This window comes from Leptinotarsa decemlineata, unplaced genomic scaffold (assembly GCF_025532065.1).
Source record: "Leptinotarsa decemlineata unplaced genomic scaffold, Ldec_3_MD MMD2_tig00026340_RagTag_RagTag, whole genome shotgun sequence".
NCBI lineage: Eukaryota > Metazoa > Arthropoda > Insecta > Coleoptera > Chrysomelidae > Leptinotarsa > Leptinotarsa decemlineata.
Genome location: NW_027412694.1, coordinates 16,434,077 through 16,448,109, shown reverse-complemented (window position 1 = coordinate 16,448,109; position 14,033 = coordinate 16,434,077). Strand labels below are relative to the sequence as shown.

The 14,033-nt window shown below is 32.8% G+C and overlaps 1 protein-coding gene across 1 annotated transcript in view; it reads right to left on the bottom strand.

Annotated features, from left to right (window-relative positions):
• The window catches only part of LOC111501837 (alpha-tocopherol transfer protein), a 31,503-nt gene that overhangs the window by 6,625 nt on the left and 10,845 nt on the right, over positions 1–14,033 (bottom strand). Inside the window, exons 2-4 of the mRNA XM_074183564.1 lie at positions 11,008–11,166; positions 5,115–5,268; positions 1,507–1,750 (exon numbers count right to left, since the gene is read on the bottom strand). Coding sequence (XP_074039665.1) covers positions 1,507–1,750; positions 5,115–5,268; positions 11,008–11,161 — 552 coding nt within the window. The 5' untranslated portion in view covers positions 11,162–11,166. The remainder of the gene's footprint in view (positions 1–1,506; positions 1,751–5,114; positions 5,269–11,007; positions 11,167–14,033) is intronic.

Genomic DNA, 14,033 nt, shown 5'->3' with positions numbered 1-14,033 from the left:
TGGAACTATCATAGCATGTCTATGGTGGACAATATTTTTTCATCTACATCTAATATCTCTAATTCTACCGTCAGTCACATAGATTTCTCGGATCATGCACTCCAATCACCGCTCCTTCTGTAAAGAAAACCAATTATTTTCTTGAAAGATCCTTCTGTGATCAAAACAATCACTTATTGAGTGCTTTATTGGCTTGCGAGAATTGGCTATCTATAATTCCAGCAACGGTAATGCTGATGAAAAATTCTCTATTTTTTATGACTTTTTCTCACCTATTCGATGAAGCCTCAGGAATTACATCAAACCAATACACATAAAAATCTAATAACAATAAACCTTGGATAACTAAAAAGATCGTTAATGAAGGAAAATTACTCAGAGATATTTAGTTAAATCCGATCTGATGAAATCCTTAACCAACAATATGATTTACTTTTGAAACAGCATCGACAAAAGAAAGAAACATTGAAATAGTTATGTTATTGATGAAAATGAATTATCTGTAAACGAGAGTGTTGATATCTCCCAAACATTCAGCGATTACTTCTCGAATTCTGTCCAAAAACTAGTTAAAGAAACATCTCCTATTTCAGTTAATAACTGTGACATCAACTCCAACTCACCTTGCAACCTCTTGTTCAAGGTGGTTGAAAATTTGATCGAACCCCTCTTATACCTCATTAATATCTCCTCAGTATAAGGTATGTTCCCTACTCGACTCAAACATGCAATAATAGTGCCTATTCATAAGAAAAATGACAAGCACTCGGTTTCCAATTACAGAGGAGTTGCGTTACTATCTGCATTTTCCAAAATATTCGAGAAAACTTATCAAAGAAGACTCTTTTCTTATTGCAAGAAGTCCACTCAGGATGCGACGATGAATTTAGTCAATGAAGTCATTTATAAACTTGATAGAGGTGAGAAAACGATAGGTGTTATATTCAACTTGTCACGAGCTTTCGACACTTTTGATCACGATTTACTTTTGAGCAAGCTGTTTTGTCTAGAAATTCGTGGCTCATCTCTGGATTGGTGAGATCTTATCTGTATATCAGGACGCAAACTGTGAGGGTTGAACTGGAGGCTGAGACATTTCACTCTAGAACCTGTCTCGTTCCCACCGGCGTTCCCCAGGGTAGAGTCCTAGGACCTATTCTCTTTCTTTCATTCGTACATAATCTCAACAACAGTAATCGTTAACATTGTACAGTGCCATTATTGACTTTTTCAATGGTGTAAAGTCTCTGAAAATAAACTGATTTGATTTGATTCGATCAGTAATGAATTTTAGTTATTGGCATATTTCACATAGCATTGATTGGATATGTTCATATTATTGAATTTCAATGTTAAGCAGATTAGATTAACTCGATGAAATATTTTATTGGCAACACTTTTTCAACACCAAAACGAAACTACTGTCTCTTGCGGCGCGTTTCGCTAACCAAGTTAGTATGATAAGGAAATAATTAGGATATTGATGAAAGATGTCGTCATACGTACCTCCAGAATCATAACAAATTTCTTCATATGAACTGGAGTCATTATAGTCAATTGTGCTAAATTCGCTGTCTGCAAATCGGTGACTACAATTTCGGAATTACAAATATCTTCGGCCATCCTCAAATCAAAAACGTTGAAACAATAGCCAATCGTAGAATAAAAATCATAGTTATGTGTATTTATTGCTTTCACGAAAGTAATTCTGTCCCCATCTGCTGTCCGTTTTGGCCATGGCAAAAAATATCTGAAATATGTAATAGTTATTTTGCCATACATTTCTGAAATTCAACTCTTCACAAAGGTAGGTAGATTATGCAAAGAAGTGAACTTCAGACACGAACTGAAAAAAAAGCATTTGTTTGAAGGGGATTGACAATGTTTCAAGATGAATTTCATCAGTTCGGACTTCTGAAAAGAATAAAAAAGAATAGCTGAAAATAACAAGTATATTGTTAGGATCCACAATCATCTTCTGGTGATGACTGGACTCCTCAGAAAGATGACTATTTATGGGTCATTCGAGTACCTTCACTCACCTCTGCTTTCCTTTCTCCGCTTCACCGGTTTATTGAGAGATGACTGAGTTGGCGAGAGATAGCGGTAGTTGATTATGGGTTTCCGTATGTTACGGATCTCTACGCTAGCTTGGCTAAATACATTGTTGGACAACATGTATGTGGCTACTTGGAATTTCCCCCTAAATCAATGTTCCTCCCTCAGCTTGGGACCACTCGATGTTATAATAATGGGACCAAACATGCTCTGCTATTCCTGATTTGCTGGTTTCCCCTAGCTGTGTGGCAATTCGAACATTCAATGGCCTCTTAGTTTCAGCGATATAGCATTTTTCGCATCCAGGAAATGCAATTAACGGATTTACCGGATACCCTGTGAGTGCATAAAATCCTATATCGGTGGAACTAAGAGGCCATTGAATGTTCGCATTGCCGAACACAAGGAACACACAGCAAGGAAAACCAGTAAATCAGGAATAGCAGAGCATGTTTGGTCCCACCAACATAACATCGAGTGGTCCCACGCTCAGATCATAAACTGGAAGGAACATTGGTATAGAAGAAAATTCAAATAAGCCGTATACATTCTGTCCAACAATGTATTCGACGACGCTAGCGTACAGATACGCAACATAAGGAAACGTTTAATCAAGCGAAAAATGGCCAACTCCCGTTAGAAGGTCATCTCCCACTGAACCGGTGAAGCGGAAAAAGTAAGGCGGAAATAAGCGGAAGTACCGAAATGACCCATGAAGGGAAGGGAGGAATTCGTTCAGTCAACACCCGAAGACGATTGTGGATACTAACAATCGAAACGTTGTAAAGTAACTTGGCTTGGAATCTCTTAATTTTTTATTTGATTAAAACTCAGTTTTAATTTTCCTCTTTGAAGATGATCACTTGGTGATCGAAACACGTGTCAAGGTGTTGAAAATAACGATTTGGTGTTGGGAAAAAACTCCAGTAATATTCATTACTACACCAAAGGTTCCAAACAGTGCATCACAAGTACTTAATATAATTGTTATTTTCAGCTGTTCGTTTTTAATTCTTCTTTTTTTTATCAGTTATTTCAAGGATTTCAAATCACCTTTTACAATATCCGACAATGAAGGTCCAAACTGATGGAATTCATGATAAAAGCCCTCTCTGAACAACTACTTTCATATGAACATTACGTAATACACAAGAAAAAAATACTTTCCAAAAAAACCATTTTTATATGAACACTGCATTATACAAAAACTACTTTCCTCTATTCAGTTTGTATTCCAAACACACTTTTGAAATTATATCAGATTTCATTCACAGGATTGCTACACAATATAGACAGTGGATCAGGTAAACTTTTACTTTTATGAAACATTGTCATCCTCACTGGTGGAAATCCGGTATTTCGGAAAAAGACACTGTATTGCCACTTCAGCACGAATCTGAACAAAATTATAAGATGGAGCACCCTATTCATTCATATAATCACGACTTCTTGTCACGAATGAGTTAATCTACTCGTGTCATCGAAGACAGTACGTAATGACATTCATTCGCTTATTTGATTCATTCCCAGCCATTGGAATCTTGTTTAAATCCAAAATATTTTTAGGGAAGACTAACTTTTTGATTGAAATCCAAAACCTTCCTTTGCCAAAAATTAATATCTCCTGAAAATATTCCACTTCCAATTCACGTACTTAATAGTAATTATTTTGACGGTGACTTGGTACAGTGTTAGTGTTCCTGAGTACCAAACCGAAGTCATAGGCTCAAATGATTTTCAGAAAATGTGACATTTAAAATTTTGATTTTTTATTTTCATGGTAGGACTCTGAATATTTTCATTGATCTACTAGCTTATACTCAGATTTCATGTACTTGACTATGTTTTTTTTTTTCTCAAAAAAGGAATACTTAACAAAGCTTTGTAAATCAGAGTTTCTCTTTGGACAATAAAGTATATTTATTATCATGAACGATGACCTACACCGTGGGGTGAGTGACCATTGGGTATATTTTTAGGAGTGAATACTTTTTGAGAAAGAAAGTTTTTGGCTTTCTACTACTCCATCTTGATTAAAAAAATGTAGAAATCTTCCAAAGAAAGAAAGAAAGTGATCAATTTGAAAAAAAAGTAACTATATACATGGATGAGTAGATCATGCAAAGAAGCAACATTCAAACACAAACTGGAAGAAAGCCCTCCTGAAACGGCTACTTTCATATAAACATTGAATTACACGAAAGAAAAAAATCTTTCGCAACAAATACTTTTACATGAACACTGAATTATACAGAAGATACTTTTCTCTACTCAGTAGGTATTCCAAACATTCGTTATGAAATAAAATTCGGATAGTATTTTTCGTTCGTTATTGTTTTAAGCTTATTTGAAAAAAAATACCTTTTGAGTTCGATGTTTTTTAAAAGCGTGTTTTTTAGTTTTAACTAAATTTATTTTTCATTTTTCAGTTTCTTATGCTATAAAAGCGCGTTTTTCAGTTTTTTTAAACTATATTTAGTTTATCAAAACTTTGGGATCAATCAGCCGTATATTGTTTAGAAAAATGACCATTGATATTTTACGATTTCGAAGAGGGAGCCTGAAAATCAGCTACCAAGCCCAAGGCAGCAGGCGCACAAAGGGGGTCACATACATATAGGTGAAGCTAATATAGAGCATGTAAAAGTAAAAGAGGTCCAAGATTAGAACCATGTGGCATCCCAGAAATAACTACGTAATGAGCTGATCTGAAAGATTCATATTCAACGAATTGTTTTCTGTTAACTAGATATGATTCAATTAGAGTAAGCATTTGGTGAGAGTGTCCTAATTTCTTTAATTTGCTGAGAAGAATATAACGGGCTTTTTGAAAGGCTCAATGAACTGAGAAAGAGATGGGAGGACATTAGCGAAAAGTACAATAAACAAAAGTATCACACATCTTTCCAATAGGAGATTGATATTCAACTGAAATATGATTTTCATATAATCAAAATGAAGTTACGAGAAAATTGGGTTACGTGGGTTGAATTTCTACTTCTTTCAAGTTCAGAACTGATGATATCACGAATAATTCTCAATTATATGATACTCACAAAATATCTGCAAATTTTAGTGTATTCTTGGAGTCCATTGGTTCGTAGATTTCAGGAAGCAAATTTCTTATTGTGTAATACATATCGAGGCGCTGTTTACAATTTTCGATACTGAACTTATTTATCAGCAAACTATTTATTAGATGATTTTCTCCTGGAAAAAAAATGGATCAGATGAGTATAGCAACCCAAATACCAATCATTCTAATGGTATAATGAATGGAAAAAAGAGAAACAGTAATTGTTTTTGAACTTGGAATAAATTTATTCAATTCGATTTTTTTAACATTTAAGTAAAAAATATATTATTTTATTAATTTCGAAATTCCACTTGAGATAGGGGCGATGAAACACTATGTAATTTTTCACAGTAATATACGGTTTATACTAAATTCACTATCATATATAGGATTTTGATATTTTTTCAATTCCGTTGATGGGATAGCTACAAAATGATTGATTTATGAATATTATTTTTCGAACATTAGTCATATCACATCTTAGCGTATTCAAAACACACACTTTAAAGTGTGATTCACTCTGGAAAGATTACAGAACCGTGACACGTGTTTCGCTATACAAAAGCGTATTCAGGCGTCACAATATCAAATCATTAACATATGATGTTCATTTTTACACTATCACACGCTTTATATAAGCTCTATCTGTATGTATGTTTGCTTGTTTGTTTGTAACTCTCCTTTTCATTTCATATAGGGATCTGTATTTGAGAGAATTATCGACATTATTGATTGATCTATTCGCGGGCAGATGGCGCTGTACATAACCTCTTTGATGAATCGAAATTATTGATTGATCTATTCGCGGGCAGATGGCGCTGTACATAACCTCCTTGATATGATTCGAACTCACTTCACATGCATTTCTTCATGTGAAGAAAGTATTTTTTTTATTAACACACGCGCCTGCTGCCTTATTTGTAACCCAACTTTGCGTGCCTGCTGTCTTGGGTTTTTTCTTTTTCTGAACAATGTACGGAATATAGTTTGCAAAACTAAAAAACACGCTTTTATAGCATACGAAACTAAAAAATGAAAAATTGATATAGTTCAAAACACTAAAAAACACGCTTTTGAAAAACATCGAACTGAAAAGTTGAAAATATAACCATTTATTTTGAATAAGCTTAAAACAATAACGAACGAAAAATACTGGTATTATTGTGAAAACAGCATGGGCGCCTTTTGCCATTATTTTTGTATATCAAGCGCTAGTCGCTTTTTTTCACATTAATCATAGTAATTTTTGGTCGTCATTGTTTACGGCTTATTTTTTTTTAAATTAACTTTTCAGTTCGATATTCTTTGAAAGCGTATTTTTATTGTTACTCAATTGATACAAAATAACTTTTTGTTGACTCAAAACTCTGGAAGAATATAGTTTGGCAGAATGAAATTCTTAGAGACATAATTGAATTTTTGATGAAACGTAACCTAGTATTTTGACCTAATTGAAGTTTGGAAAAATGAAAGTTTCCAATTGGTTGAGAATAGTTCATATCAAAATTCGGTTTTGTGGTAATTCCTGTTATTTTTGTGTAATTTTTCCAACATTTTGCTAATTCTAAAAACAGTTATCATGCTGAGTGAGTAGAATCCATAATGTTTATATTTACACCATCTTTTCAGTTGACATAAGAAACTGAAAGATTTGACAAAATCATACAAAATATTATCAGAAATAGTATTCCTGGTATTATAAAACAACGATAAAAATAAAAACAACAATGAAAATCAATTGGCGCTCCAGGGCGACTTCATTGATTCCAGTGGCGCATTTGCTCTTTCAGCTGCAGGAAAACCCGGAAAAACCTGCAGCACCACATCGTCTGAAGATCTTGATCTGCCAATGTCCTCTCTCATGAAACGAAATGAAGAGTGTCTCCAGAGGCTCCAATAGATTCAATACATCGCCAGAACACTTCGTGATACGACTATAGTCAGTATTAAACCAGACCGTTTCGTCTTTGACCAAGTCGTAATAATGACCAGATTCAACGCCAGAACCACAGTGAACAATGACTGCATGAAGATTATAATAGTGGTCTGCTAGATTTGAACCTTCGAAAGATTTTTTGCTTCCGTCAGAGGTTGAGTCTTGCTTGAAGATCAGCAGTGTTATTATTAAAGTATATCTGGAAGAAAACAAGTATATCTGAGGCACCCGTCAATCGACTGGTGCCTCAGATATACTTGTTTCCTTATAACAGTCAGTTAGTTTGGCGCATGTTTGGCAATACAGACGATCATCACCTGTTAAAAATTCCATTTTCAGACTTTTCAACAATAAGCTTTGCACGGACTGGTTATTAGTCATATTAGAAAACGCTAGTCGAAGTTCCAGAAATTCACATAAGTTTCCACTACCTCTTGAATATTTACTGCAAAGTAAACAAGTGAGGATTTTTCCACCAGAAGATTTACAAACATAAGACAAGATGGACTGTACGGAATCATTAAAAAATGAAAAGGTACCTAAAAATACAATGATTCATTAAAACAAAAGTTATGATCACATTCAAGAAAATATAGCCTACTCCAGAAGATATTCGGCCTGTTGATATTATTGCCAGTATCGAAAGTTACATAGAGAATATACCAAGATAGAAGGTTGGATGGAAGAGCAATTTCTGCCTTGATTTGTCATGTGCAGAGTTGAATTCTGACATTTGTTAGGTTAGAGCAGTATCTCTTCTACTGAGTGATCTCTCAATGAAAGCATTTATCATTATTATTATTATTAAAATTATAGAAACAAAATGAAAAGCAAACACTAATCAATTATTTCAACCAAAAATGTTTCAACTCCACCTAGAAAGTACTAACGAAAAACTTTAAAAAAACAAAGTCACTTTCGAAAATAACAATGAAATATTCTAAAACTAGACAAACGCTATCAATCTGTCATTTTGAATAGAATAGACTACGTTACAATCAATCAATTGAATTGCAAGACAAACGCTCAAAATACATAACACAACTTTCCCAAAATTCTATGGACAACCAAAATAACATAAAAACAACATTTCTCCTTGACCAATAGTATCAAGTTAAAACTTCTTTGTCTCAAATTAGCAAAATCGTAATCAGAGAGCATGTCTTATATAACATTCAAAAATTAGTACTACTTCAGAAACAGTTTCTTTTTTAAAGATGTCATCAACAAATTTTGATAATTGTTTCACCTTGGAAAACTTCAATTATTTTGGAAAACAATCTTCCAATATTCATTAGAGTTGATTTCTTGAACGTGTTTAACTGAAAGTCCCGTTAATCCCTACCTACATTTACCACCTTCATTCGTTAATCAAAAATCGGTTCCATTTGTGAGGTTGCAGTCAATAGCTGAGCTGTTACAAAAAAAACTCTTTGTTATATGTCAAGCTTTCGGTATATTTCACACCTTCGTCAGGACAACTACAATAATAAGATTATTCTTGTGGAAAATATATAAATATGGAGAGCTTACTAACGTGAGAATAAAATATAAAATGATAGATAGATAGATAGATAGATAGATAGATAGATAGAAAAAAACATGAAATACTCGAATTACTAGATCTTTTATTTTCTTTATCATATTTCAGTAGGTATGTGTAAATTTTACTGAGACTCTCAATATCAGTTCTTTTATTCATTGAATGTTATTCGTGATCGATATGTATCATTTTCAAAAATATTCTTTTAGTTGTATTAATTTCTCTATCTAAAATATGTGGGTTTTCAAAATTCATTTTATGATCCTCCGAATTAACATGTTCTGTTAATGCACAAGAATTAACATTTCGTGAAGAAGTCCGTGTCGAAAACAATGTTAATTTAAACAGTTGAAACATGTCAATCAAATAAAACAAATCACTACATTAAAAATGGTTTGACTCCTCACTGATATAAAGAAGATCATTTAAATTTACATAATGAAATCGTTATACGATTTGAAATTATAAAATACTGGTAAAAGCCATGAGGATACTACAGACCACAGAAAGAGTTAATGAAACAGTTGAACTATGGAACAAGAGAACAACTATGGTGCAACTGTGATCGGAGTCATCTGCTGTTTTGTGAGATTATCAATAAGAAAACCCAATGTTGAATACATGAGAAAGTGTTATTAAAATGAAGTGAATCCCTGCCATAGGGAGGTTGGAAATTTGTTGCAATTTTGAAAATTTTAGTTTTGAGTTAGGTTAATGAGTATTCAGCATCATTGTTGATTTGAAAATAATGTGAATTTTTATCAATATTGAGTAGAAAGGCAGACATAAATGTCACTGAGGTTATCAATGTCTGATCTTTTGTTGAGGCAATTATTCGATTGTGATATGACATTTCCAAAAACAACTTTTTGGAAGTATTTCTTCAGTAGCTAAGATTTTGGTTGAATTATAGTCCATATATTTCCTAATTATGTAACAAATTCATATTATTGTATCACTTTTTGTAGCTCTTCCTTGATAATGATAATGAACTTTATCGAAATATTGGAATAACTTGTGTTATAAGAGTACAATTCCGTTCTGTTGACCACCCAAAGATAGTTCCTAAGTTTTGTAGTCACACATAAAGTTCTGGACATATGGAAGTTTTTTTTCATTGAAGGTGTAATGGAAATTTGTCTTCACAGTTAGTTTAGCTTGGCAAATGAGTAAAAAACAGCCTCTTTCCTTTCATCATGTATTACTGTGAACCTGTCAAATTTGAAAATTTTTCTTTTTTGAAAGTTTCGGAGAATGCCAAAAAAAAAGATGATTAGTTTCCAATTTTATACCGTTGCTCGAAATTTGGACTCTCTACTGTCACTTAAATGTTTTTCCAATTCTTTAATTTTCAAATCTATCTCTCTATCGATTCGAATGGAACATGATTCAAATTCTATCATTTTGATGAATACGAGAATTCAACGTCATATTTCGCCCAGAAAATATTCGCATTGGCCTGTTATCAGAAAAAAAAATAAATACACCTCCAGAAATTCGTCTTTGTTGTAGCAAAGTTCATCTAGTTTTTCATTTCACTGTCAAACTGATTTGGATTCTCAATGTATTGACGTTAATTTGTCAGTAATCAAATAAATATATATCTCTTCGTTCTTATTACATTAGTATTCCGTTTTCAAGCAGATTTGTATTCCATTAGCTGCAGATGAGTTCTAAATATTTTGATGCAGTTACAACAGTGTCGATTAATCTCAATAATCTTATAAGAAACCTGTATTCAACATTCAGTAGGCCGTCCATCCCGTTCTATACAAATTATAGTCTTTTCATTCACAGATTTTGTGGCATTTTTAATAAATAGGGGATTTATGTTAGCACGACACTCCCAAATGGTACTCTCTGAATGTTCTATGTTTGCAAATGTTCTGTGCTTATACATTATTCGTTTCAGATAACACCATAGAAAAAAGCCCATGAGAGATAAGTCCGGTGATCTTGGTGACCAATAATCTTCTCAAGCTTGTCCTATGACTCTGCCTTTAAACATCTGACTGAGTCACTGTTTCACTTCCACTATTTGGTTAATCATATAACACTTGTTCATGTTTACTACAAATTGCTAAAACGAGTCATTTCAATAGTCATAAAACTGTAGCTTGATGTTGAGTTTACAGAAAAGTGTGAAGTTCAGAGTTGCACATGACGAGAGGGCTGTTTTCTACAAATTTTTCAAACACAAACTAACTGTGAAGTCGCATTTTAATCATTTCTAATAATAAAAAAACATCAATATGTCGCGAACTTTATGTGTTGTGAAAAACTGTGAAACCGTGAGAACCCAAGACGAACACATGTTAAAAATAACTTGTCAATTGATATAAAATTCTCATCATTCAATTCTGTAGTACAATAAACAGAAAAAATTATACTCACTCGGAGTTTCCGGTAGATGAGGTTGAGTTTCCAACCATGCTTCAAGAATTTTGATATGCTCATGAAGCTGTTTTTCTGTTCTCCCCAAAGACTTCAAAGAATTTTCCAGCACTAACTCTCTATTTGTTTTTAGCCAGTTGTCCAAATCAACCATTTCACCTGAAAAATTGTGAGGAGTTCAAATACAAAACTTTGAACTGAACAAATAATAACTTGATCCATAATAAGAACACAGATGTTACTCATAATTATAAAATAATCTATAGATACGAGTAATAGAAATAAAAGAAAACAGTTCACAAAATCATCTGAAAATGATCAAAGAAACGCGGTTAAAACGCGGGATGGAGGGAGGGAGGCTCTATAATAATGATAAATAATAATAAAATAATGATGATAATTTTTGTCAGGAATGCAATAATATTTCCATTTCGATCTCTCAGATCTGAATCAGTATTTTTATCAAAATGTGTTCTCATGGAAGACTCATGTTTTCCACGAATAGCGTTTTGAAGACTTCATTAATATTATTATTGATAAATTTGGAGGGTTATATTATAAAGAAACAATATTTTCATCAATGAATATATGGCAGTTGTACTTACTATGAAAGATCTTACGAGAAATCACGCTGATTGAAGAGGCAAAGCGTGTGGCTACCATCGAATAGAACAATAAAATGACAATTTGAATAAAAATGTCCATCATTCCTGAAAGTTCTTATGTAGGTAGTAGATTGTGAAATGAATATTCATGCTTTAACGTTGAGATTAGTAAATAATGGTCTGATTATCTGTAAGTTCATTCAAAAACTCAAAACCATTTAAATATTCTAAAAAGAAAACTTAATTTGACGGAGAATCATACACTATTTTGATTATTGAGAAAATAATTGGAAATTTCATTGGAAGATGTTCCATCGGTGCTGTAATGATAATTAATTTCATTTTTATGGATTACTGAACAAAATAATCAAAGAAAAAGCACATTATCGCAAAAGCAAGATGGCACGTGAATTAGAAACGATAACATCACTGCCAGTTTGGTTCTAGATATTCTTGTTAGGCTTCGAAGCAGTATGTACCATAGTGAAGAAACATAGTGTTGTTTGAATTGAAAGTGATATATTTTTAGCAGAAAATAATTCTTGGAAAAGAAAGTTTCTTTATCCAAAAAATATGGGAAACTTCCAAAGAAAGAAAGAGAGCAAATAATTCCAATGGAAAATGATGTGAAGTTTATGCAAAAAAACTTTTTCCTGCCCGACATAAACAACTGAAGCTACAGTATCTAAAGCTACGCAGCAACTGAAACAATGAAAATACCACAAGGAAAATAGATAAGCAAGATTGTAGCTTGTCAGGAGAATGACATTTCTGATTTACGTCTATGTCTATGTCTGCCATATAGACATATTTTTTGTCCATTCTGCAATAATTGTTTTTGTTCTCAAATGTACTGAAAAAAGTTTGATATAAATATGTTTCGGAACAAATATTTTCATATCAACACTGAATTATACAAAAAATATTTCTCTTTTATCAGTTTGTATTCCAAATATTCGTTATGGAATTGAATCAGATATCATTCATAGTGCTCTTCCACTCACAATATGGTGAGTGGAAGAGCACTGACATCATGTTTCGGGATGATAAACATGTCTTATTGTCTCTTCAGCATTAAATTTGGATATAATCATAAGACGAGCCACTCAATTCATTCATAAAATTACGATCTAATATTACGAAAGAGTTTGATATACTTTTGTCATCAAAGACAGTACGTTATGACATTCGCTCATTGATTGAATCTCACCCATAGAAATCTTATTTAAATTGAAGGGGGTATATTTTCAGGAGGTATTAATTTTGGGAGAGAAAAAGTTTTGGCTTTCTACTTCTCCATTTTCATACAAAAATCTGGAATCTTAAGAAGGAAGGGAGCAATCAATTTCATGCAGAAAAGTAAATCTGCATAGAGTTAATTTTTTCAAATGGTTTGCTTCGTTTCGTTTACAGGGTGTTTATTGAACATGCGGCAAAACTTTGAGCGACTATTCCTTGGACTATTCTGAGGATATTTTGTCTTATGATAATTTTTGATAGGGCGATTTGTTTCGAAGATACGGGGCGGGAAAGAATTTCGACAATAACAATTTTGGTAATTTAATTATTAACGTAGCTGAAATGAAAGTGTAGCGTACTACACTAGATCTACCAAGTGATAAAAAAACTAACTATTCCATTGGTACCAATCAATAAAATTCCGATTACTACAAACAGCTGCAGACATTCAATTTGAATGTTTGTTTGAAGGTGATTGACAATATTTCATGATGAATTTCACTAGTTCGGACTTCCATTGTCTAATATATGAAATGATTTGAAATCCCTGAAACAACATTATTGAAACCCATCATCAAGATAAAAATGGTCAAATTCCGCCAAACGGTCATCTCCCACTGAACACCAGTGAAGCGGAAAATAAAAAAAATGGAAAGCGGGGATGAGTGAAAGTACTCGAACGACCCATAAATAGTAATCTTTCGGAGGAATCAGTCCAGTCATCACCCGAAGACGATTGTGGATACTAACAATCGAAACGTCGTGAACTAACTTGGCTTGAAATCTCTTAACTTTTTCATTTTCATCTTATTTTCATTTTGTATATCTTTATTTTCATTTTTTTCAATTGTTTTATTTTTACTTGTATTTTATTTCACTATTATTTAATATCAGGTTTTTTTGCTTAATATAATTGTTATTTACAGCTATTCATTTTTAATTCTTCTTTTTCTACAGTTGGTTCAGGGATTCCAAATCATCTTATATATTAGACAATGGAAGTCCGAACTAGAAAAATTCTTCAATTTGAATAGTATGTCTTGTAAGTGAACCTGATATTTTTGAAAGAGTTCGGAAGTCGATGAGGAGAACATTGGAGTATTGCATCCGAGCGGGAGGTAGTCATTTTCAACAGTTCTTGTAGATTAAGGAACATAACATGTATTTTTTTATAATACATTG